This window comes from Propithecus coquereli, unplaced genomic scaffold, assembly GCF_000956105.1.
Source record: "Propithecus coquereli isolate 6110/MARCELLA unplaced genomic scaffold, Pcoq_1.0 Scaffold299, whole genome shotgun sequence".
NCBI classification, from domain to species: Eukaryota; Metazoa; Chordata; class Mammalia; order Primates; family Indriidae; genus Propithecus; species Propithecus coquereli.
Window position 1 is genome coordinate 1,022,600 of NW_012148607.1, and position 26,800 is coordinate 1,049,399.

At 42.1% G+C, this 26,800-nt stretch overlaps 2 protein-coding genes and 1 pseudogene across 3 annotated transcripts in view; 2 read left to right on the forward strand and 1 right to left on the reverse strand.

Moving 5' to 3' along the window:
* Positions 1-372: 372 nt before the first annotated feature.
* On the reverse strand, positions 373-1,681 carry TEX38 (testis expressed 38). Its single transcript, XM_012649020.1, has 2 exons — positions 1,582-1,681; positions 373-986 (listed from the first exon to the last, which is right to left on the reverse strand). Exons 1-2 carry the CDS (start codon positions 1,616-1,618, stop codon positions 373-375), a joined length of 651 nt encoding a protein of 216 aa, XP_012504474.1. The 5' UTR covers positions 1,619-1,681.
* Positions 1,682-5,795: 4,114 nt separating this feature from the next.
* The window catches only part of ATPAF1 (ATP synthase mitochondrial F1 complex assembly factor 1), a 28,899-nt gene continuing 7,894 nt past the window's right edge, over positions 5,796-26,800 (forward strand). The window contains exons 1-8 of one of the 2 annotated variants that reach the window (XM_012649017.1): positions 5,796-6,251; positions 8,683-8,791; positions 12,333-12,383; positions 12,984-13,046; positions 16,882-16,932; positions 18,105-18,152; positions 23,453-23,548; positions 25,454-25,561. In XM_012649017.1, the coding sequence (XP_012504471.1) occupies positions 5,935-6,251; positions 8,683-8,791; positions 12,333-12,383; positions 12,984-13,046; positions 16,882-16,932; positions 18,105-18,152; positions 23,453-23,548; positions 25,454-25,561 (843 nt within the window). In that variant the 5' untranslated portion in view covers positions 5,796-5,934. The remainder of the gene's footprint in view (positions 6,252-8,682; positions 8,792-12,332; positions 12,384-12,983; positions 13,047-16,881; positions 16,933-18,104; positions 18,153-23,452; positions 23,549-25,453; positions 25,562-26,800) is intronic. The other variant, XM_012649018.1, reaches the window with a different exon arrangement.
* Positions 7,696-8,197, forward strand: LOC105814037 (annotated as a pseudogene).

Here is a 26,800-nt window from a genome sequence, read left to right on the forward strand (position 1 = left end):
AATAGCAGTGCCTTTGGCTACCTAGCCCAAGGCCTGGCACACATTTTTGGTCTTAAAAAAATACTGAGTGGAGGGATATTGAGTGCGCCCACAGGTACCGGTTGAATGTGTCTCCCCACAGCCAACCTCCAGTTCCTATTTACATTGGTGAGATTCAGTGACCGACTTGGTTTGCAAAGTACCCCCATCAAACAGCGGAAGGACATTGCCCTCCTAACAGCAAATGAGGCACAGGGAACCTTGGACGTTTTTTAATCTTTCGTAATGTGACATCCAGATGGGCCCTGACCTCTGTGTCAATAACACCTCCCTGAGTTTAGCTCCATTTCTTACTCCGCGCCTGATACCTGCAGCTCCCTTAGGGAGAGGAGGCTACAGTTCTGAAGCAAAAGGCTTGGCATTGAAGCGGTGGTCTCCATGGGCCAGTGCAGGGAGGGAATGGAAGTGGACATTCCTTTCAGAGGAGGTGGCCAGAGGGTAGGAGACAGAGTGGTTCAGCATGGGAGGCAGGTTGCAGAGGGATAGGGGAAGGGGCGCCTCCTGAAAGATGGGAATGGGGAGGGGGGAGCTGGCCCGGGCCTGTGGCATCGGCATCGGGGAAGGTAGGGACTCCTGTGGGGGCAGCTGCAGTGCAGGTTGCACGCGAACAGGGGCCTCCGCTTTGGGGCTACCGTCTTGGACAGCATAGCTCCTGCCTTTGGGGATGTCCAACTCCCACCAAGGATCTGGATTCGGGACCTTAGTCTCAGTCTTGGGGACAGCCGGGGGAGGGCCTGTGTTGATGGCTGCATTCATGCCATAGTGCCGTCGCTTATTAATCCAGTACAACAGTGGGCTATAGGTGAACGTGGCGACTTTCATCACCTCCACCCACTGCTGGGCTTGCTCTTCCCGCCGCAGGTTCTTCCTCCAGTGCAGAAAGAGAATGCAGCCGCCGGTTACCACAGAACACAGCCCCAGGAATCCAAAGTACAGTGAGACCCACACTAAGGCAGTAAGAAAGACAAAGAGGCAGGCTGGCTGAGAGCTCTAGCTAGGGGCCTCTCCCGACTCAACCCATCGTCAATCACTCCATCCACTTCACTGCTCTCACCTTCCTTCCCTCCCTCCTCATTCACTTGCCTCTTCATTCTCTTATTCAGTCAGAGCTAGATTTCCAGGGAGTTTAAGTGCCACCTTTAGCTCTTTACAGATCAGGAAGGCTGGGTGTAGAGGGGGCAGGGCCTGCCCAGGCTCAGTCAAGCCTCTGCTTCCCAGCCCAGGACCCAGCCGATCCATCAGACTAGGAAGCCTCATGAAGGGCAAGGCCATCAAGGGAGTAAAAGTTCACCAGTTGACAGGGACACAGTGTTCCCTCCCACGCCACCACATGCCTTCACCATTCAGCTGTGATTGTCCTGGGCTATTCACAGTATCTCTTCTGGTTGGGCAGAGCATGATCGCTGCCTCAGTTTTCTAGAGGAGACTGTCTCCTAACTGCTTAGCACTCCTCCACACAGGCAGCCACCATCCTATCCATGCAAAGGATCTTCCCTGAGTGTTTGCCCAAAGGCAAGGGACAGGGATTGGAGGGGCACTTACCGCCAGGGAGGCTCAAGTCCTCCTGCTGGGAATCCATGAAGTTGAGCTTTGGTACCTGGCTGATGTCTCTGGGTAGAGGGAACTCACCCACCCATCTGTTCAGCCAATAGGAGTCCCCAGAATGCCCAGGCCCCATTGTTCCCTAAAGGAGAGGCCACTGGGTTCTGAGCACTAGGCATTCCAGGGGCAGTGCTTGTGGAGTGGTCCTGGGTTCATGGAAGGAAGGGACTCTATTCAGTGGCATCTTGTGGGCATAGTGTACTCTACCACTTCTATCAGAGACTGATCCACCCACTAAATTGTGTGCCCTGCCCCTTATGGTGAACCCACAGAGCAGTCCCTAGGAAAGGGCCCTCATTCCTTCAGGGGCTTATCTATATTGCTGGTCTTTAGGGAACAGTTGATGGATACCTGTCCCCAGGGGGGAGCAGGGCAGGGGACACAGAACGTTGGGCAGCCCTGCACTCAACAAGTCTCTGACCAAGTTGTCAGGAGAAAACCTGCTTAAGGAAACCATCTGGCCAACACCTCCTTCTTTGGCTCCTACAGTCTCTCTTTTGTTTAGTTACTGTCCTTCAACAATGCTGGCTGGTGTTTCCTGGGCGTCAGGCCCTGTGGGGGCTCCCTACCATCTGGCCCCACATGTCTTTCCAGCATCCCCTCCCTCTTCATGCTTCACACACCTTCCCTTTCTGGCCAGGCCAGACTTCTTAATAGACCCTGTTCATTCAGGTCTCTGGAGTTGTGCTCATGCTGCTCCTTCACCGGGGAGCACCCCTCCCCACCTTCCCACCAGTGAACACCTGCTCATCCCGCAGGACTCAACTCAACCCTTACTCTGTGGCAAACAGTCCTTTTGGTTGACTTCCTAGAATCGCATCATCTCCAGTTTCAAGGGACTTTGAGAGCTGTCTAGTCCAACTCTCATCAGATGCTTGAGTCCTGAGATAGATCTTCCCGACCCAGCCACTAATCCCACCAACTCAGGACTCATTTCCGTCAGGAACTTGCTCACCACCTCCTCAGGCAGTTTGGTCCAATTATGGGCAGTTCAGCTAGAAAGCCCTTCCCTAATGAAGCTTACTTAAGTCAGCCTCCCAGTAGGTTGCACCACTGATCCTACTTAGGCTTCTTGGCACTATTTTAATTACTCCCCTCTTAATAATCCTCCAGTGTGTGACTTACGGCACTTTTTCAAACAGAGTTCTCTCCAGGGTCTGCTTACCCTTGGCTCCTACATCACTGGCCCCTGCTTTTCATTCTCCTTTGCTGGTTTCTCCTCTTTACCCTGATCTCGAAATGTTAGCATGCCCTAGGGCTCAATCTTTAGCATTCTATCTACATCCATTCCCTCGGTTATCCAGATCCACGGTTTTAAACATCATACATACACTGACAGTTCACAACTGTATATCTCTTGGAACACTACTCAGAACTTTAGACTCATACGGAACAGCTTGGTTGACATCCCTCCTTGCCAGTCTGTGGAACGATCTCAAACTAACATCTCCAAAACCAAATTCCTGATCGTCCATCCTCCAAAATCTACTCTATCTGTGCGGGGAGCTAGCTACGCTCCCAGCAAAGAATTGAGTCCCTTAGGTAGGGGTCGTCGCAAAGGATAAGAAAATAATAGAAAATGGAGAATAATAGAAATAAAAGAATACACAGAGATGAAGGTATAGTTTTATAGATTTATAAAGATAAAAGGCAAAAGCGGGATACTCAGGGGTCCCTACGATATCCCCGTGAATCATAGGGCCCAGAATAAAGTTTCACATGGACATTTATAGGCAATGAGATTGTTTGCCAGAGGTAACAGATTTACATAACAGGTAGTTCATTTTGGGTTAAAAGTCTTTCAAAAGGCTTCTATAGATCCCTTAACAAACTCTGGTTACAAAATCTTTCAAGGACAAGCTTCTAAGTTCTAAGATAAAGCTATCACTTAACAGAAGGATTAAACAGAGATATAGTGGCTCCATATTTCTTTAAATAGAGACAGGTCATCAGAAGTCAAGCAGGAACTGTCCCTTGGGCTATTTTTAGCCGCAGGTATCTGTCTCTGGGCAGACACTCTTTAATCAGCTCTCATCCCGTGATTCCATGTAGACCTTGGTTTGTCGTTCAAAGCAGGTGAGAACCACGGGGTTGAGACCACAGCAGTCACCTTGGAAAGCAGCTGCTACTGACCTTTTGAAATGCCCTCCTGAGGTAGAGCAGCTTTTGATATGCAAACTAACATGTTAACATATTCCTTCAGGGCAAAGCCCTGCAAAACTCCTGAGACCATTTCTGTCTCTAATATAGTAATATTAATTTATGGAGCGACATATCTGCAACCTTCCTCCTCTTCATAAATACCATCGCTGCCCTTCCAATTGTTCAGGCCAAAACCCTGCAAGTCATCATTGACTCGTTTCATTCTGTCACACCCACATTCACTCCATTAGCAAAATCTTTAGGCTTTTCTTTAAAAATATACCCAAATCTGACCACTTTTCCATCACTATCATTTTAGTCCAAGTACTACCATCTCTCACTTGGATTACTGGTCTCCCTGTAGGGTGACCAACATCCTGGTTTCACCCAGGGTTCTCAGGACATGGGGCTTTCAATGTTAAAACCAAGAAAGTCCTAGGTAACAAATTAGTCACCTATGGGAGAGCTTCCATCCTTATCCCACATACCCTAAATTCCACCAGCAGCCAGAATGATCCTTTTTATAATAAAAGTACATCATGTTACTCCTCTGCTCAAAACCTACAGCGACTTCCCATCTCACTCCAATTTAAAATCTTAGTTCTTAACCAAGGCTTACAAAGCTCTGAGCAATCTAACCCTCCCTATACCTTGTTAGTCTCGGTTCTACTGTTGTGCCCTCATCACTCAGGCACAATAACCTCCTCATCAGGGCCTTTGCACTTGCTGTTCCCCCTACTTGGAAGGCTCTTCCTCCAGATATCCATACAGATCATCCCTCATTACCTCAAGGTCTCTGCTTGGGTGTCCCCTTATCTCTGTCTCTTGTTCTGCTTTTTCCCCCCTGCATAGCATGTAGCATCACCTAATATTATTCATTCATTCATTCATTTATTTATTTTCTATCTCACTCCAGTGGAATGTAAGCTCCATGAATGAATATAAACACAGATCTAAGAATTTCAGATAATGATAACTGCTATGAAGAGAATAAAATAGGGTAATGGGATAAAGACTATAAAGGGATGGGGTGGTTCATCAAGATAGGTTCCTCTGAGGTGCTGACAGGTGAACTGAGCCCTAGATGATGACAAGGAAGCCACAAAAAGATCAGAGCAGAAAGAACAGCAAGTGCAAGGACCCCAAGCCAGGTACCCTTCAAGAACTTACCAATTTTTCGCTACACTGTTCCTGGCCCAGGGCAGGGCCCAGGGCTGATCTCCGTGAGTGCAGGTTGAGTTGAGCAGGGTCGAAGGCTCTATCCCTGCCCCAGCCGGGGTTTCTATCAGGTCAGAGCCAGACCAGAAGGACTTCCATGCAAGGCAGACTGACGAGTGCTGTCGCAGAAATCCTGCTCCAGGCCTGGCCCTGTGTGTGAGCAGGTGGGACACAGAGATGTTGATCACTGCCCCTGACCCCAGGAGCTCACAGCTGATTCAGAGGATCAGGAAGGTGGTGGCATTTGGGTTGAGAGAAAGAGAGCGGAAGGAGAGAGCATTCCAGGGATCAAAAAAAAGCCTGAATAAAGACTTGTCCAAGGACAAATCCTGATGGCTCTGTGGGAGAGGAGAGTAGTTCAGTTTGGCTGGAGTTCAAGGTGGATGACAGCAAGAAGAGGGAGCTGCGGCTTCGAAGGCAGCTGGCATCTTGAAAAGAACTCAGCTCTTAGGTAGAACTTTACTAGACACTTAACGACTCTCAGCCTCCGTTTTCTCACCTGTAAAATGAGGATAATGCCTACCTCACAGGGTATGAAGCCGACAAAATGTCCTGCACATAGTAACCTCAGTAAAAAGAAATTGCTGCTGTGGTTATAGTTAATGAAAAGGGCCTTCGATGCTGAAGGGCAGATTGTGACAGCGAGTGCCAAGTGAATTTAAAAAGAGGACCTGAAGTCCGAGCCGGCTTTAGAGAGGAGACTTGGCACGCAAAGGCTGCCGGTCCCGAGTGGGAGGGCGTGAATCTGGGCAGCCTCCCGGGAGGAGGCGGGCTGCGGCAGACACCCGGTGGCTAGAGCGCGCGGTGCAGGGGCCAGAGCGGCGAGCTCCCACTCCGCCCCGCCTCGCCCCGCCTCGCCCCTCTCCTGCGCCCGGAACCTTGGGTGTGCGGAACCTCGGCGCCGCAGCGCGGGCGCGGAGGACTCGGAGGGGGATGGAGCGGGCGCGCGGGCCGGGGGCCGAGGCTGAGGAGGAGGAAGAGGAGGTGGAGGTGGGGGCAGCCATGGCGGCGGGTGGCGCAGGACCGGCGGTCCTGCAGGTGGCCGGTCTCTACCGGGGCCTGTGCGCGGTGCGCAGCCGCGCCCTGGGCCTGGGGCTCGTGTCACCCGCTCAGCTGCGCGTGTTCCCGGTGCGCCGCGGCTCGGGCGGGCCCGAGGGGGGCACCGACGGCAGCGGGGTCGGGGCAGAGGCCGAGCTCGAGGCCAACCCCTTCTACGACCGCTACCGCGACAAGATCCAGCAGCTGCGCAGGTGCGGGCCTGGCTCCCTGGCGGCGGGCGGGGAGGGGGAGGAGGGGCGGCGCGCGGCCCCAGCTTCTGGGCCTTACGACAGCCCTGTGAGGTGGGCACTAATACTGTCCCCACTCTACAGATGATGTATCTAGGCTCAGAGAGGCTAGGTCACTTGCCTAAGATCACTCAGCTAATTAGCGTCAGAGCTGGGAGTCTCTGCAAAGCCCAGGCTCTTTCCACATTTGTCTGCGTTTGTTCTTTAAGTTCTGGAAACGCTAAGGTGGACTTTTGCCTGTGAGGCAAGCAGTTCAGACAGACCTGTTCTCATTATAAAAATGGAAAAATGCCTTCCAAAGAAGGGACTTGACCTGCTCAAGGTCACATGTTGAGTCAGCTGAGGCCTGGCCCAGAGCTTGGGTTCCAGGCCTCATAGCTTAGGCCCCTGACTGCAAGGAAAGGAGATTGGAGGTGGGAGGAGCGAGTCTAAGACAAATAGTGTCACAGTTGGATGATCAATGGAACCATCCCAGTAAGATGAGGAAACTGAGGATTAGAGAGAGTAAGAGACTTGCCAGAGGTCACACCTGGACCATTGCTATCATCCTCTAACTAGTGTTCCCCACTTCCATTCTTGGACCCCTCTACCCCAGTGTATCTCACTGCTACTATAGTGATCTTTCTCACTTTCTGAAACAATGGTGGAATAAATGAATGAGTATTTTTATTCTCCTTCCAGTAGCATTTAGATATTCTCAAGTATTTGTCATCTTAAAAACCTTTCCTTAATCTACATTCCCGTCCGGCTTTCTGTCTTTGATCCCATTTACACACAAGCATCTCTGAAGAGTTATCTTGCTCATACTCTGAGTACTTGATGAGCTCCCATTCATGAACAGATGAATGACTGGTTTTGCCCTCCTTCTCTGCTCCATCATTCCCATCAACAACGTTTACCCATACTGTTATCTCCTAAAGACTCCAAAGTGCCCCATTGACTGAATAACATCCAAATTCCTTAGTGTTCACACAAGGTCTTCACACCCTAGTCCCTGCTGGTCTCTTTAGCCTTATCTATTACCCAAACTTCTTTGAGCATCATGGTCCAGCACAAAAAAATTAGAATGGGATATTCCAGGTAAGAGGAGCAGCAGCATAAACAAAAGTACAAAGGCATGAAAACACCTCAGCCATTTGGGGATGTTTGAGCAAATTTCATCATAATACCTGTAGCACTTTCATGTACTTATCTCTATGTCTGTCTCTCCCACTAGATATTGAGCTCCCTGACGTACGGACTGTCTTGTTTATTTCTATATCCCCAGAGGCCAGCAAGAGCTCTGCTGCTCAAGCTGCCCCTTGTCCTCTCTACATGCTCACCATGGCAGGCCCAGGTGTGGCTGTGGCCACTAGCAGGGCCATCCCTGTTCCTGGCGTAGGTCCCAGGGCTGCCTGCAGCCCTGGCCATGCAAGCACTATACCTCACTGAACAGGAACCCCTGGTGTGGCTCTTCACTGAGGAGGAACTGGCCCACTATAGAGAGAAGGAAAAAGAGCAGCCCATCTACGTGGCAGTGAAGGGAATGGTGTGTGATGTCACCTCCAGAAAGGAGTTTCATGGAAGAGAAGCCCCCTATAATGCCTTATCCAGGAAGGTCCACAAGAGGGGTAGCCAAGATGTCCCTAGATCCTGTAGACCTCACCCATGATACTTACTATAGGTCTCACGGCCAAGGAGCTGGCGTCCTTAGATGATGTCTTCTCAAAACTGTACAAAGCGAAATATCCCATCATCACCTACACAGCCCGAAGAATTCTTAACAAGGACGGCACCCCAACCTGGACTTCAAGTGTGACGACCAGCTCCGTTTTGAATGTAGGATGAGGTCTGATGTTTCATTGGCAGGAGCAGGTTCTTTGGAGGGTAGGTCAGGGAGACACTCAAATGCTAAATCTTCTGCAAAATAACCTAAAACCTCTGAATCACCAGGATCTACATAAAACAGATATTTCACCTGGGGGGCAAGGGGAGATGTCCAAGAACTTAGGATATATTCAAATAAAAGCTTGATACCTAGTAAGGATGTTACCGGATTCTTACCTGAGGAGGTGATCCAGAAAGATGACTTCAAAGTATTTTCCCATCCTGAGGATTCTAAGTACCCAAAATGTAAGTATCTGAGGGAGCAAGCCCTGTGTCACCCTAGGGAATAGCCTGCAGGAGAAAAATGTTACACAGGCCCCTTGAGGAGTAACAATAGTTGAATAACTGGATTTCTTTTTCTACTTTCTCAATTTCTGAGCTCATGCCCAGTCCTTACTAACTGAAGGGCAAATCCTTCAGCCTCTCTGAATGCCAGTGTCCTTTTTCTGTGGAGGTAGAATGTGATGCTTTGCTATTTCAAAATCCAAAAATGTCCAGGTGGTTTACCTTTTGGTTTACCTTTGGTTAGGTCTGACCCAGCTGCTTTTGAGTCCCGCCTGGAGAAGCGCAGTGAGTTTCGGAAACAGCCTGTGGGGCGCTCCAGGCAAGGCGATTTTATCAAATGTGTGGAGCAGAAGGTAAGACCTGCCCCTTTTTGAGTTGTTGGTTTACCAGCACTCCTCCAACCTCCTTCCCCCAATCCTTGTCCTTGAAGTGGGTTCACTGATGGGTCAGCTGGTGAACTGAACATAGACTCTCAGTCTCTGTCCATAAATGTATATCCTGCTCTTTCTAGGCAAGGTACTTGTGGTCATGGTGGAGATAGAGAGGTATGAGAAGGGTAGGTAGTTCCTGCTCCTAGGAGGTGCAGTCTAATGGTCAAGGCAAGGCACACAGGACAGTGGGCTGTAGGGATCAGGGAAAATTTCCCAGGGGACGTGGAACCTGACCTGGGCTAGGAAGGGTGTGAAGGATTTAAATTAAGCAGAGAGGAGAGACTAGGACTTGATATAGAGCAGGAGTCATCAAACTTTTTCTGTAAAGAACCAAATAGTAAATATTTTAGACTTTGTGGGCCATGTGGTCTCTGTTGCAGCTACTCAACTCTGCTATTATAGTGCAAAAGCTGGCATAGCCAATAAGTAAATGAATGGGTGTGGTTGTGTTGCAATAAAACTTTATTTACAAAAACATGTGGCAGGCTGGATTTAGTTTGCTGACAACCAACCACTCACCCCAACATCACCCCCTCCCCCATGTTGAGGAATTAGCTCAAACAGAAGAAGAGCTTCGAAACTAAAAGGAGTTTCAGGAGACAGTGAGGTACCTTGTCCAGTTAAAATGGAGAGGAATGAGCTGGGTGCGTTGGCTCACACCTGTAATCCTAGCACTTTGGGAGATTAAGTGGGAGGATTGCTTCGGACTAGAAGTGAGACCAGCCTCAGCAAGAGCAAGCCCCATCTCTATAAAAAATAGAAAAATTGGCTGGGTGTGGTAGCACATGGCTATAGTCCTAGCTACTTGGGAAGCTGAGGCAGGAGTTTGAGGTTGCAGTGAGCTATGATGACCCCACTGCACTCTAGCCAGGGTAACAGGGAAAGACCCTGTCTCAAAAAATAAATAGATAAAAAATAAAATAGAGAGGAAAATGTTAAGACTAAAGGTATAGGTTAGGCATTAAACTCTAAACTGAGGCGTTTGGGCTCAATGAGCAGAGGCAAGATAACTTAGCTGCTAAGAGGATGGGCTCTGGAGCCAGGTGCCAAGGACCAAAACCTAGCTCTTCCACTTACTAGCTGGGTGACTCTGGAAAATTATATAACTTCTCCATGCCTCAGTTTGCTTATCTGTAAAACAGGAAATTAATAGTACCTGTCTCATGGAGTTGTGCTGAAGATTGAATGAGATAATACCATGTAAAACTCTTTAGCCCAGTCCCTGGCATATAATATGTACTTAATACATATTAGCCATTATTATCCTTAAATAGAAATCAAAGCTGGGGAAAAGAATATTGAAAGCTGTGTATAGGAAGATTAATCTATTGCAGTGTTTTTTGACCATAACCCACAGTAAGAAAGAAATTTTACATTGCAATTCAGTACACATGTATGTATATGATTGTAACTGAAACATTTTTACAAAACAATGCTTACTTTTATAACATGCAATGCATTCTTATTATTTTTCATCTTTTAAAAAATTTCGATCATAATCCACTAAATTGATTTCACAGCCTATTATTTGAAAAATACTAATCTAGGGTGGTGTTCAGAACAAACTGGAGTGGGAGAGGCCAGAACCAGGAAGAATATGCAGTAATCCAGCTAGTTTCTAGGCCCAGGTAGTTATAAATATTAAAATATTGTAGGTGTTTTCACCTACAAGAATGTCTGGCTAAACACCGAAAAGTTGTGTAGGATGAGGGAAAATTTACTATGTAGAACTCATTTCATTTGGTACCACTCTTCCTCCCATAAATTCAGATATCACTATCCAATAAATTATTGTGACAACAATAAAATTTTCCCCACAGATTTCCAAAGTATCCCTAGGAAGGAAGTTAAGTACCTATTTAAAGTTCTTATTAAATGCTTCTGAGACTTTTTGGTATATAGTTCCAACTATTTTAATTACCTTATTTCAGTAATTCTAAAGCCCACTTTATTTTCATATTTTAACATCTCAAAAATTGTCTTAAAATAGATGTGATAGTAAAGTATTGTGCTGTTGTTTAATTGGCATCATTTTCTGATACATGAAATAATGGTACATCTTGAGATCATTAGTGTCTTTGATTTGATAAAATACAATAAGCCTGTACTTGGGCTTATAGAAATTTTTTATTTCTATAAAAGGAAGAAATACACAGGGCTTGGTGACTAAAAGGTAAGGACACCTGTGCAAATGGGGGATTTTGTTTGTTTTGTTTTCATAATACACCTGAGAGTGAGTGATATGAAAATGAAATTAATTCTCTCCTTTTTAGATTGTTTGCATAAGAAGGAACAGCTATACTAGAATGCTGCCAATGTATAGGGTGTGACCAAAAGGAGTGTATTACAGGTTCTATGAGCATCTTTATGAAAAGTTTGGATTAATAAAGTACAAAGTGACTAAAGTCAAGGTTTTATGCAGAAAGTGTTTTTCAGCCACAGAATCCCAGGTGTAGACTGTACTGTTTGCCTCTGAAAGGTATGGTCTTGAACTTAGAGATTGCATGGAAGACTCAGAGCAGCCCATCCCTACTATCAGAAACAACTCAAAATTGGATTTTCTGGTTGTGGCCTTTGTCAGAGATAATGGGCTAGGAGAAAAAATAATCACTTTCAGTTGTTCTTGGCCTTTTTTGAGGGGGAGTCTAATTTGATAGAGGAAATACTAAGACAATACTAAAAAAGACTCTGGTCTGCTGAGGATGACTGCCATCAAAGTGCTGTCAGAAATAAGAAGCAGCTTTGGATAACACATCTTTCCACTTCTCACCTCCTCTGTGGCTCAGTGTGGAGTAGGTCAGAGGGTAGAGCACAGTAAACCCAAGCAAGCCTAATTCTGGAAGAAGTTCCTCATATCCATAGTGGCAAGTGTAGAATGGACTTTCAATACCAGTAGATGATAGTTACTGACAAAGAAATCTTCTCATCTCTGCATTTCAGAATCTTTTTGTTTTTGCTTTTTTGTTTTTGTTTTGTGGTTGTTGAGATAGAATCTTACTCTGCCACCTTGGGTAGAGTGCAGTGGCATCATTGTAGCTCACTGCAACCTCCAACTCCTGGGCTTTAGTGATCCTTCTGCCTTAGCCTCCCAAGTAGCGGGGACTACAGGCGCCTGCCACCATGGCCAGCTGATTTTTCTATTTTTAGTAGAGATGGGGTCTCACTCTTGCTCAGGCTGGTCTCGAATTCCCTCAAGCAATCCACCCGCCTCAGCCTCCCAGAGTGCCAGGATTACAGGCGTGAGCCACCGTGTCCAGCCATGCATCTTAGAATCTTAGTCAGAGGAAAGTTATCTCAAAAACAGTAATTTTTAGAACAATGTATACAATTATTATAAAGAGTGGAGAGAAGCAAGTTATCAGGTACAAAATTAATTAAGAAGATTGGGCACCTCACCTAGTTTGGTGATCTGTTTCTTATGAGTAAAGTGTAGATTAATATCCTGTCGCATCATGTATTTCAGACAGATGCCTTGGGGAAACAGCCTATGAGCAGAGGATTTACTAAGGACAAGGTAGGTTTCTAATTAAATATAGGGTCCCAGGTTCGAAGTCATATGGAGCATCTATAAAAAGAGACTGCAAATTTGAACATATAAACTAGTTCAGTGATTTTGTGTAAGATGATATTCCAAGTATAGAGATAAGAAATATTTCTGTGAACTTTTGTGTCCTTGACATGACCCCTTGCCTAAGTGTGGGTCCCTTCATTTCTGTAGGAAATAGTTTTAAAAAGTCAAAAACATGTTTAGTCTGTCACTTAATTTACAAATAAGGAGTCACTCCTGGTAGAATAGCAGTTAAATAAAAATAACCAGGCTTTCTCCTCTTACCAGCGCAGAGTGCTGCATGACTCATTGTTGAGGATGAAACGTTTGGGAAGGACATGGTGACCTAATAGATACTCTCCAGGAATAGAACTGTGAAAACCTGCCTGGGCTTGGGCGTTCACTTTATCTGAGCATGCGGGTTTTCTTATACTTGTTCTTTACTTATGACAGATTTGCTTCACTGTCCTGACATGTTTGCTTCCCACAAGCTTAGAGATATAGTTAAGCTGTTTTGTTTTGTTTTTTAATTGTTGGTGTTAATTGCTTTTTATTTTCTATTTCAAGACTCTCAGTTCAATCTTTAACATTGAGATGGTAAAAGAGAAAACTGCAGAAGAAATAAAACAGGTAATGAATGAAAACGGGTTGGCATAGTCCATGAAAATGTGTGTTCTGCGAAACAAATCTGAGAGTAGAAAGGAGCACATATTTTCTGACACCTCTTTCTAGCCATAGTGAAAGGTAGTCATAAAGGCAAAAATGATGAATTACAGGAAGAACAATGGCATAAGAAAACTTGTCTTTCTTGGTCTTACTCTTATATGTCTAATTAACTCATATTTCCCCTTTCTTTTTCATTCCTATTGCCCACATTTTATTTAAAATCATCAGTATTCTGTACCTGGATTACTGTACTGCATTTTTAAAACAGGTTTCCTTGCTCCTGTTGTTCCCATTCCACCTATAATATCCTCACCAGCTGAGTTTTCTTAAAGTTCTTTCATTATGGAGAAGCATGGTATATTGGGTAAGAACACAGACTGTAGAACCAAGCTTCTGGTTTTAAGTCCTAGCTCAGCCATTTATTAGCTGCATGACTTGGACAAGTTAGATAACTTCTCTGGGCCTCAGTTTCCCTACTGTAAAGTGAAGATAATAATATTGTTTACCTCATAGAGTTTGGAGAATTAAATGAGTTAACATTTATAAAGCACTTAGAACAGTGCCTGACACAGAGTAAGTGCTATATTTATGTTTTTAAATAAATGAAAAAAAAAAAAATACTATGTTAGGAACCTGCTCACAAATGTTCCATGACTTCCAGTGTTCCTTTCCTTGCATTCATAGTTCTCCATTATTATAAGACCTCCTGCAGGAAGCTTCCTGGAGACCTTCCTTCCAAGCACTCGTGATCTATCACATGTACCTTGATTTGCATTCCTATTTACATTTTCATGTCTGTGATTCTTTTCTGTGCAATTAGACTATAATAAACTATTTTTTTGGTATTCTTTATAGTTCTATGAATTATATTTTAGGTAAATTAAGAGGATCAAAATAATAATAAAAGCAGCATACTATGTGTCAGATACTATGCCTAGTGCTTCATATGCATTATTTCATTAAATTCTCTTAACCACCGTGTAAAGTAGGTGCTGTTATTCCCAATTTATGATTGAGGAAACTGTAGCTTAAAGAGAATCTACAACTTAGTCAGTGATAGATCTGGGACTGAAACCCGTGTCTATTTGACTCTGTATCGTATTCTCTTACAGGAAATTGTGCCCATTGCCATGGGTTTCCTTTGAATGCTGCATCATTTATTTTAACAGGCATTTAATACCTATTAAGTGTCAGGCTCTATGCCAGACACAGAGATAAAGGGGAACATCCACTACCTTCAAGGAGTTTTAGCCTGGTCAAGGGACAGGCACAAAAACAAATCAGTTCAGTACAAAGTTCTAACTTCAGTTAACAGAGGCTATGCAAAGTCTCAGGGAGCGCTCAGGCTGTGCCTTTGGGAAGAAGTACCAATGGAGCATGGACACCAAGCAAGTCGTTTAGGGGAGAGAGAAGCCAGGCCCAGGAGGCCTGACCATATGACGAGTATCACTTAGACCTGTAGTTTTACATACATATCTATGTTCATTGAAATAATTTTTTAGTAACTAAGGTCAACTATATTAGGAACTATCAGTCTCATAAATTTCAGTGTTGATTCATAAGCTATTATATCTACTAATATCATAAATTAAGTCAGAATAATCAGAATATGCTGTCCTTGAGAAGATAATGTTTTGACATGCAAAAAACAGACAAACAAAAAAGCAAAGCAACCTTAGGCTTCATTAATAGAGTGGTTTGCATAGATCCTAGGAGGTAATAGTTCTTTTATGTTCTGTGTTGGTTAGATAGATCACACTTTAATTAGTAGCTTCAGTGGGGGCCCCACATTTCAACAGGAATGTTAGCAAAGCAGAGCAACTCTGAAGGAGGGTGACCCATTCTTCAACACCAGCTCACTCAGTTGTCACCTTGGTTATGATGCCTTCTCCTACTTCTATGCCTTTGCTAGTGTTATCATTCTCTGCTTAGAATGTGTCTCTTATCTCCTCCTGCCCTACCTGTTCATCTTCACAGCCTACCTGTTTACTCAGCTACCTCCTGATCATTCTTAATGATACAGCTCAAGTGTCCCTTCCTCTGGCACTCTTCCCTAACCTGGGTTAAATGCCTCTTTTAGGAGCTCTGTAGCAGAAACCAGGGCAGTAACTGAATATATATTTCTTATTATGTCACAGTTGTCTGTCATTCAGCCAGCATTTCTGAGTACTTTTTAGGTTGTAAGACATCGGTGACAACACAAACAGACATCCTGCCTGCAGGGCCTTGCAAACCAGTGAGGGAGATGGATCCATGTGCAAATGACCTTATAATGAAGTAGCATATCCTAGGCATCTTTGTAGAGGTGTAATGTACAAAAGCAATTCATAGGAAAACTTCTGACTAAAGTGATCAAGGGAGACTACATGGAAGAAGAGGTATATAGGCTCAGCTTCAGAGGACAGGAAGAATTTGGGGGGTCAGAGATGAGAGGGGCCGGGTGTGGTGGCTCACGCCTGCAATCCTAATACTCTGGGGAGCTGAAGCAGGAGGATTGCTTGAGCTCGGGAGTTAGAGACCAGCCTGAGCAAGAGCAAGACCCCATCTCTACTAAACATAGAAAAATCAGCCAGTCATCGTGGCACACACCTATAGTCCCAGCTACTCGGGAGACTGAGGCAAGAGGTTTGCTTGCGCTCAGGAGTTTGAGGTTGCAGTGAGCTATAATGACACCACTGCACTCTACCCAGGGCAACAGAGCGAGACTCTGTCTCAAAAAAAAAGATGTGGCGAGGAATGCTTTCTAGTCAGAGCCAATAACACGTGAAAAGGCATGGGAGACAATAAAAATAATGACAGTAAAAATTATGAGCACAGAGCATCCATATGATATAATGCTAAGTGATTAAAAAGCAAGACACAATATTGCATATATTTACATCTGTGTATACTATAAAAGAGAAAATAGTAAGACATACTAGAAACAAATGCATCAAGATAACAACAATGATTTTTGTTAGGGTGGTAAGACTGGACTTTTTTTTTCTTTTTCCTATTTTCTGGTTTTGTAATTTCATTATATAAATTTTTATTCCTTAGCTTTTGTTGTTTGCATCATGAAAGTCAACTGTGTCCTTCCTGTTCTTTGGTGCCACTTCTGCTTGGCATATACCATAGTCAGATCCAGCAGACTCCGTCTCTTCCACTTTCTAGAATCAGAATTTTTAAGAGATGCTTATAATGTGGCAATGATACCTAATAAAAGCTAACATTGTTTGTAGTGTTTCCTCTGTGCCAGGCACTGTGCTAAGCACAAACCTGCATTATTTCAGCTAGTCTTTACAACAATCCTATGAGGTTGATTTTATTGCTATTTCTTGATGTTTTTTAGGTAGTTTTGAGTAATTTGCCTAAGGTAACATAGGTAGTAAATGATTGGAGCTGGGATTCGCATCCAGGTTTGCCTAACCCTGAACTCTGAACTCTGAGTGACTGAGTCCTATCTGTCTGAAAAGGACCACAGTTGGCTGGGGACATGCGAGTTTAGGGAGGAAAGAAAGATACAAACAAAAAGAGGTTATCTATCACACACAAGGCACATCTTGAGAATGATATAGTCATAGAATCAGTTTCTTTGACAGTAATTTGTTATTAAGAGTTACAGTTTAATCATCCAGAAGAGTGGATTGTATTAAATCTTTTTTGTAATCATGTACTAGTAATAAAAGTATTACATTGGGTTTTTCCTGCCCTGTTGTCAAATAGCATATTGCTCTGAACAATGAAAGCTGTCACCATTTCTTAGCACAGGTTGAAAAGATTACCCACATGTCATAGACACCCTCTCTTTTTTGTGCAGATTTGGCAGCAGTATTTTGCAGCAAAAGATACAGTCTACGCAGTTATTCCTGTAAGTAGTTTGGAAGGGAAAATGAAAGTGTTACAGCATGAAGGTCAGCTCTCTAACCTTAGCAGGCAGTTGCCTTTACTTTTCCTATGTTTATTGCCTCTTGAGAACTTGCATTTTACAGCTCTGAGAGTTTTTATTATGCCCTGAGCACCAAAGGTTGGAAGCTCCATATGGTATATTTATGGCTCTTGTTTTCCCTCTTTCTGGTTTAGAAATGTCTTTGAGTCAAGTCTCTGACAAGGGAGCGTGGTATAAGATCATGTCGCTGAGTAATTTCCAGATGTCTTTTATTTCTTTTTGGTGTTTTCCAGCCAAGCTGTTGGAATTTAAGACAGGGCCTCTAACATAGTTTTTTTCCCTTCTTGTTAGTGACCTATACTGAGCTGACTTGAATTCTCTCCTAGTCTTTCTCTGGCATTTCCCCTTACCAAGTAGCATTGTCTTGATTTTTCCCTCTTTGAAATTGCTGTCTTGGAGATGGTCACCAGCCACTGCTTGACCTTTAAGATCTGTGATGGAGAAGGGATGCTGCTGGCTTCTCGGTCTTTTTGCTGATTTCCAACCATAATAAAGTATTTGAAGTACTGGGTTATCAGCTTGAAGAAGTGGCTTAGGTTAAGTTTATATAAAGCACACAAATAATATTGAATTTATGTGAATAAGTATAAGATTAAGGAGGAAAACATAGATGGAAGGATAAAGCCAAGCCTTTTGGTTGTGAGGGTATCACTATATATGTGTGTGTGTGTGTGTATTTTTATAACGTCTTAAACATATACACCTTTACCCTTCGTGAGTTCAATAACCAAGGGTCTGCATTTTTCATCATGTTTTAGATCTCTGATACTGACTCATTGTTTGAACAGACCCTCTCAGCTCTGCATCTGACTGACTTAGTGACCTAACATCTCTACCACTTGTCAGAGGTCCCTGGATAGTTTGGAGCATTGAAGCATCTACTCTTCGCATGTAATTCTGACAGTGAACAGCAAAACATATGTCTGGTTTTTCTAGTCTTTCTGTCATAAGAGTGATTTGGAAATGATGGAATTGAAAAGATTGTTTTTAGTTGTATTATAGTTCTAGAATTCAGGCTTGGGGAATTTAAATGTGATTGTGGCGTTTTGTGTTTTCCCGTTTGTGAGTTAATTTTATTCTTTTTGGACTTACAGGAAGAGAAGTTTGATTTGATCTGGAACCGGGCTCAGTCCTGTCCAACAGTAAGTATCTGGTGACCATGTAAGGATTGCTTATGAATGCTGCAAAGCAAGGATGTTTTCCCGCTAATCTCATCGTATTCCATACTCTCTCACATGTTATGATGCTCTGTTTAACAAAGATGCTCACATGTTGATTGTACTGATAAGTGAGATGTTCAGCCTTATGAAATTGTGTGGGTTTGGCCCAATAAGCCTCTGGCTTTTTAGCTCTCTATCGCATCTCAGCCCTTTCTAATGTGGATCTTAAGCTGTCAGTATAAGTGCATTTTAGAAGGTACCTGAGACTTTAATATTTTCAACATCTTTTTTTTTCTTGTCTTTATTATTATTTTTAATTAACACATGATAATTGTATATATTTATGGGGTACAGTGTGATATTTCAATACACATATATAATGTGTAGTGATCAAATCAGGGTAATTAGCATATCCATTACCTCAAACATTTATCATTTCTTTGTGTTGGGAGCATTCAAAATCCACTCTTCTAGCTATTTGAAAATATACAATAAATTGTTTTCAATTATAGTCACCCTATAGTGCTATAGAACACTAGAATTTATTCTTCCTATCGAGCTGTACATCTGTATCCATTAACCAACATTTGGCTGTCCTCCATCCCCCCTCCTCTTCCCTGCTAGTGGCCACTACTCTACTTTCTACTTCTATGAGATCAACTTTCTTAGCCTCTCCATATGAGTGAGAGAACATGTGGTGTTTATCATTCTGAGCCTGGCTTATTTCATTAAACATGATGTTCTCCATGCTCATCCATGTTGCCACAAAAGAAAGAATTTCATTCTTTTTTGTGGCTAAATAATATTCCATTGTGTATGTATACCACATTTACTTTATCTGTTCATCCATTGATGGATACTTAGGTTGATTCCATAGCTTGGCTATTGTGAATAGTGCTGCTTTAAAGATGGGCATGCAGATCTCTCTTTAACATACTGATTTCCTTTCCTGTGGATATGTATCTAGTAGTGGGGTTGCTGGATCATGGTAGTTCTATTTTTAGTTTTTTGAGGAAACTTCGTACTGTTTTCCATAATGGCTATACTAATTTACATTCCCACTAACAACAGTGTATAAGAGTTCCCCTTTCTCTGCATCCTTACTAGCATTTGTTATTTTTTGTCTTTGTGATAATAGCTATTCTAACTGGGGTGGGATGCTTGCTTTATTGCCAGTTTTCTTTGCAGTTTTAGCTATGCTAGCCTACTAATATGTACCTAAAAGGAATTATGAAGTTGTTGCTGGAGTAATGAGCTGCCAGAAGGCCTAAAGGAGAGGAATTAGGTGGGCTGGACAGCTAACTTGGTGTCAGTAATGATTTCTAGGGTTTTTAAAAATTTTCCAAACATTGCTGAAAATAAAGAATACCTAAGTAAATGAAGAGATATATATATACCATGTTCATGGATTGGATCACTCAATATTGTTAAAATGTCAGTTCTCCCTAAATTGGGAGAACTCTCTAGATTAGATACAATACCATTCAAAATTTCAATAGGCCTTTTTTCCCATAGAAGTTGGCAAGCTGGTTTTAAAAGTTTATTTGGATACTCAAAGGACCTAAAATAGCTAAAACAATTTTGGAAAAAAAACAACAAAGTTATAGGACTTAAATTTCCTGATTTCAAGACTTTTAAAGACATAGTAATGAAAACAGTATGATATTGCCGTAAAGACAGACATATAGATCAATAGAACAGAATAGAGAGTCCAGGAACAGACCAACATGTATGTGGTCAGCTGTTTTTCAACAAAGGTGCCAAGAAATTAAATAGGAAAGGATAATCTCTTCAAGAAATGCTGCTAAAACAACTGAATATCATATGCAAAAAAAGAACCTCTAACCTCACTGTATACAAAAATTAACTCAAAATAGATCATAGACATAAATGTAATTTCTAGAAGAAAATAAAAGAGAAAATCTCAGTGATCTGGGGTTTGGCAAAGATTTCTTAAATACATCACAAAAACACACACTATAAAAGAAAAAAATCAATAAATTAGATTTCATCAAAATTTAAACATTCTGTTTGTATACCCATGTTCATAGTAGCATTAGTCACAATAGCCAAAAGGCAGAAATAACCCAAGTTATATCAAAAACTCTTATAACTCAATAATAAGAGGACAGACAACCCAATTTAAAAATGGACAAAAGGCTGGGTGTGGTGGCTTACACCTATAATCCTAGCACTTTAGGAGGCTTAGGCAGGAGGATCATTTGAGCCCAGGAATTTGAGGCCAGCCCGAGCAACATATTGAGACCCTGTCTCTACAGAAAAATAGAAAAATTAGCCAGATGTGGTGGCACATGTCTGTAAGCCCAGCTACTTGGGATGCTGAGGCAGGAGGATCACTTGAGCCCAGGGTTTGAGGTTGCAGTGAGCTATGATGACATTACTGCTCTCTAGCCTGCACAATTGAGTGAGACCCTGTCTCCAAAAAAAGGGACAGAAGATTTGAAAAGTTTGCCAAAGAAGTAGAGTGGCAGATAAGCACTTGAAAAGATGCTTGATATCATTAGTCATATTGGAATGCAAATTAAAACCACAGTGAGATACCCCTAGAATGGCTAAAATTTAAAAAACTGATCATACTAAGTGTTGGTGAGGATGTGCAGCAACTGGAACTCCCCTGTACTGCTGGCGATAATATAAAATGGGATAAGCACTTTAGAAACAATTTTGTGGTTTCTTTAAAAGTTAAGCGTAGGCCAGGGGTGGTGGCTCAGGCCTGGAATCCTAGCACTCTGCGAGGCTGAGGCAGAAGGATTGCTTGAGCTCAAGAGTTCAAGACCAGCCTGAAAAAGAGCAAGACCCCACCTCTACTAAAAATAGAAAAACTAGCTGACTTAGTGGTGTGTACCTGTAGTCCCAGCTACTTGGAAGGCTGAGGCAGGAGGATCACTTGAGCACAGGGTTTGAAGTTGCAGTGAGCTATAATGATGCCACTGCACTCTAGCTAGGGCAACAGAGTGAAATTTTGTCTCAAAATAAATAAATAAATAAATAAATAAGTTAAGCATATACCTGCCATACTAACCAGCTATTCCATTCCTAGATATTTTCCCAAGAGAACCAAAAGCATTATGTCCATACAATGACTTGTGCACAAATGTTTAAGCAGCTTTATTTGTAATAACCAAATACTGGAAACAATCTAATTGTCTATCACAGGTGCATAGAAATTGTGGAAAAAGAGCATGTGTGTGGTGTGTACATTTGTGTACATAATAGAGTAATATTCAGCAATAAAAAGGAATGCATTATTGATACATGCAACAACATGGATGGATCACAGATTATGCTGAGTGAAAGAAACCAAACCAAAGAAAGTACATATTCTGTGGTTCCATTTATATAAAATTTTATAAAATACAAACTGACCTATAGAGACAAAAAGCAAATCAGTGGTTACTTATGAACAGTTGGGGACAGGAAAGTATAGATTATAAATGGGCACAAGAAATCTTTTGGAGATTATACATATGTTTGTTATGTTAATTGTAGTTGTGGTTTTACAGTATACATATGTAAAACTCATCAAATTGTACACTTTAAATATGTGCAATTTATCGAAGTTCCCAAAACTCTAAAAAAAAATTTTCCCTAGCAAGGAGTCAGCTATCAGGTAGGCAGTGAGTTTATGTCACCTAATAATAATAAATTGGAACCTGAGTGGTTGGCAATAAGAAGACAATTCTGTGACTTGTGTGTATTAAACTGATTATACTCTCTTTTGTTCTGGCACCATTCTCTTCTCCACTACTTGTCCCCAATTCTAAACATCTTGAGCATAAAACTGATCGTTTCTTGGTGTTTGGTCTAGAGCCATGCTCCAATTTAAGCCTCAGCTGATAGAATATGAAGTAATTATAGCAAATGGAAAAAAATGTTATTTTAGTAGCATCAAAAAGTTTAGAAATTGGGAAAGACCCAAACATTCATCAAGAGAAGAATAAATAAATCCAATTGTGATAAGTTTCTACAGTAGAATTTCATACAACAGTGAAAATTTCATAAATGAGAGTTGTATTTATCAACATGGATAAATGTCAAAAGCATAATGTGAAATAAAAAAGCAAGTTATAACAGGGTACATACACTTGGATAAGATTTAAGTTTTTAAACATGCAAACTGTTTCTTGTTTATGGATATACACATACATATTAAAAGTATAAAAATATAAAAGGGAATGACAATCACCAAATGCAGGATAAGCCAGGCGTGGTAGCTCACACCTGTAATAATTCCATCATTCTGAGAGGTCGAAGCAGAAGGATTGTTTGAGGCTGGGAGTTCAAGACTCCATCTCCACAAAAATATTTTTTAAAAAATTAGCCTGGCATGGTGGCACATGCCTGTAGTCCCACAGGATAGATGTTAACTCTAGGATGGGACTGGAATGGAGTATACAGGGAGCCTCTGTTGTATCTCTAATGCTTTCTTAGGTGGATTGAGAAGTACATGAGTGTTTATTATATTACCACATATGAATTTCATAATTTATTTATTTTTATTTATTTTTTTTAGAGACAGGGTCTCACTCTGTTGCTCAGGCTGCAGGACAGTGGTGCAATCATAGCTCACTGCAGCCTTGAACTCCTGAGTTCAAGCAGTCCTCCTGCCTCAGCCTCCTGAGTACCTGGGACCACAGGTGCACAGCGCTGCACTTGGCTAATTTTTTTTTGTTTTTTATAAAGACAGAGTCTTACTATGTTCTGGTCTTGAACTCCTGGCCTCAAGTGATCCTCCTGTCTCTGCCTCCCAAAGTTCTGGGATTGCAGGTGTGAGCCACCATGCCTAAAAATTAAATTTCATAATTAAAAAAAATTTGGCTGGGCGTGGTGGCTCACGCCTGTAATCCTAGCACTCTGGGAGGCCGAGGTGGGTGGATCGTTTGAGCTCAGGAGTTTGAAACCAGCCTGAGCAAGAGCGAGACCCCATCTCTACTAAAAATAGAAAGAAATTAATTGGACAACTAAAAATGCATAGACAAAATTAGCCGGGCATGGTGGCACATGCCTGTAGTCCCAGCTACTCGGGAGGCTGAGGCAGAAGGATCACTTGAGCCCATGAGTTTGAGGTTGCTGTGAGCTAGGCTAACGCCATGGCACTCACTCTAGCCAGGGCAACAGAGTGAGACTCTGTTAAAAAAAAAAAAAAAAAAAAATTTTTTAAACCAAATATTGAAGAAATTGAATGAATGATACAGGTAGTTGGATATAGAGCAAATGATTTCATTTATTCATCTATCTCCTTGTATATCTGTTTCCCGTAGTTTCTGTGTGCTCTGCCAAGAAGGGAAGGTTATGAGTTCTTTGTAGGACAATGGACAGGTACTGAGCTCCACTTCACTGCACTTATAAATATTCAGGTAAGTGGCTTGTGCTCTTCCTCTAGAGGAAAAAGGCCTACCCTTTAATAGGACTAGGAGCCCTTGCTGAGGCTCAGGGGCACAGAATATCTACTGACTCCCAGCATTATTTGCTATAGCACTGATGAATCGTCATACTTTGCATGTTGGGCTAGTTTTCTAGCCCCACTCAATACCTAGAAATTGGAAAAGACTCCAAAACACTTTCTCTGACTACTCCTGGCTCTCTTCTGTCTCTTCCCCTGACCTCTATCCCATTCACTGCATGTGCCTCACTTAACAAACATGGCTTAACAACATGAAGTTATGATGGTTATATTTTTAACTCAAGCTATATAAGCCCCTTGAGGAAGGCTCCATGTCTTATCTGTGTTTTCTTAACCAAGTCAGCACTTTCCAACATGCTACGTGAATAGTTTCCATTTAATAAATTATTTTGTTTGCTTTCTTCCTTCTTTCTTTTTATTTTATTCCCAAATATTAGATTTACAAGTTAGATTCAAAGTATTTGAAGCTTTTAAAATAAAAGTTCGTATTTTAAATCAAATCATAACTAGGATTGGCATTCTCTATTTAGAGGCCAAATCTGACAAAAATAAGCATCTATTATATTGGCTTTGAATTTAGGGTACAAGAGGGTACAAAATAGAATGAGGGAGCGGCTTTTCACTTTGTCATTTTGTAATTCATCCAACAATCATTTATTGTGTACATACTATAGTAACCAACATTTGACATACTTATTAATATTATATGCCAGATGTTTTATATACATTGTGTCATTTAATCCTCACACATTTGCCATGAGATAGTTACTGTTATTATTTTCTATTTAATCCTTGTACATATGCCATGAAATAGTTACTGTTATTATTTTCTATTTCTGTTCACTACTAGTAAGTGATAGGGCCCCATTTGAGTCCAGGTTATCTGACTCCAACATCTATGAACTTAATCATTATGCCATTGTCTTGGGAACTGTGTTAAGGGCTCCGTGGAGATCTATGAGACCAGGTCCCTGCCCTGCTGAAACTTATACCCAAATATTGGAGAAAGATCCAGAAATGTAATTATAATCAAAATGATTGTAAAATTGTAAAATATAAGAATTATGATCAAAACAATCAGTATAATATTAGAAGTATGTTCAATAGTTCAATAGGCTGAAGTATTAAGAATACACGAGTAATAGTTAGGTATTGATAATTAAAATGACTCTTGCTGAAATGTTAAAGATGAAGCCCAGAGATCTTTTTTTGAATGTATCTGTTTCCTTCTACACTATATAAGGGCTTTAGCTTTGAACCCATACTCTCTTCCTAATCTAAACTTGAAGTCTAGTAGTCACTGCCCTGACCATTCTTCATAAAATTATGATGTTTCAGTCCTTCTTCTCCCCATCACCCCCCACCCAGTTTATGTTTTAAAGCTACGTATTACAAATCTAGCCCATGTGCAAACTCTTCATCTCTTGCTACAGCTTAAAAGAGCTCAGTCTTCAGAGCCAGCCAAAGGGAGTAGATTTCAGCTGTGAAATGTGCTAGTCCATAAAAGTGGCAATTATGTAGGCACATTGCTTTCTTTAGAACTTGATTTGGTAGCTGCTTGTGCCATTTTGTTTTTAAATGTATGGCCACAATGAAGGATTCACTGCCTACTGTAAACATTTTCTGGGAAAAAAGCCAAACCTTTTCCAGCTAAAGACACAAATAACACTGTGCAAACTGTCAGTTTCACTGTGCCTTTGCAGGCCTGACCTTGCCCCCCCCATGCCAGTCCTCCAACTCATTAGCCACCCAAGGGGCTCTTAAGAGCCAGAATTTCCTCCAGACTCTCTATTGCTTTGAAATTGTAGTTCGTTGTGATGGTACCTTATTGAACCTTGATAAGTGGTCCTCCTTGCAGACCCGAGGGGAAGCTGCAGCCAGCCAGCTGATTTTATATCACTACCCTGAACTTAAGGAAGAAAAGGGCATAGTGCTGATGACAGCAGAAATGGATTCCACATTTCTGGTAAGAATTAACTTTACCTAGTGGCCTTGAAGGTATTACTCCTCTGCCAAATGTTATGAGAGGTAAAATTCCAGAGAGCTACATGTACCTTGTTTCTTACTTACTTTAAAGTTGACAATAATTTTGTCTTGTTCAAGCTCTTTCAAGTTGAATTTAATACAGATCCTCAGTCATTTATTCACAATTCTGAAATCCACAGGCTCTAAAAATAAAGTTTTTTCATAATCATTTTGTCACAAAACTTCACCCGTAGCTGAGCATGGCGGCTTAGGCTTGTAATCCCAGCACTTTGGGAGGCCAAGGCAGAGGGATCACTTTTGGCTAGGAGTTCAGGACAGCCTGAGCAATATAGTGAGACCCCCATCTCAAAAAACAAACAAACAAACAAAAACCTTACCTAAATTTGGACTCATTTGGTAACTCAATCTTCACGTAAATTGATATGAAGACATTTATAGTCCTTATTAATCCCACTTGGTGTGGAATAGTATGCATTTTACTAGGGAAATATTAATGTGTTTAATTATGAAGAGTTGTATAATATTCAGTTGTACAGTATCTGCACCTATTACTTTTCAAAAATTCAGTAATTCTGAATCTAAGACACATCAGGCCCAAAGGGTTTTGGGTAAGAGAATGTGGACAAGTAAATGACTTCTAAATTGTGGAGAAGAGTTCAAAGTCTTAAGATAGTTCTCAATCTTTTATCTTCTTCCATACTGTTCATATGTACGACATTGATCAAACATAGAGGTTGAAAGGGTGTGAAATTCATACACGGGGGGAAAAATAATTCTCACACAGTGATAAGGGTAACAGAAGTACCAAGTCTGTGTATTTTCCCAAGGAAGGAAGAGAGAAAGAGAGAGAGAAGGAGGGAATGGCCACAGCACACAGAAAAAAGAAGGAAGTGCCTGGCAGCTGAGGGAAAGTTGCTTAGAGTTTTAAAGGATAAAAATGGCTTCTTTTCTCTGCTTTAGTAGACCGATAACAGAAGTGGTGGTGAGGCCGGGCGCGGTGGCTCACGCCTGTAATCCTAGCTCTCTGGGAGGCTGAGGCGGGCGGATTGTTTGAGCTCAGGAGTTCAAAACCAGCCTGAGCAAGAGCGAGACCCCGTCTCTACTAAAAATAGAAAGAAATTAATTGGACAACTAAAAATATATATAAAAAATTAGCCGGGCATGGTGGCGCATGCCTGCAGTCCCAGCTACGCGGGAGGCTGAGACAGAAGGATCGCTT

What these genes read in the sequence shown, in the direction of transcription:
- TEX38 (XM_012649020.1), bottom strand. Translation starts at nt 1,618, where the DNA reads ATGGATTCCCAGCAGGAGGACTTGAGCCTCCCTGGCG. An exon ending in GGACTTGAGCCTCCCTGGCG is followed by an intron (nt 987 to 1,581) that starts GTAAGTGCCCCT and finishes TTACTGCCTTAG; the next exon opens with TGTGGGTCTCACTGTACTTT.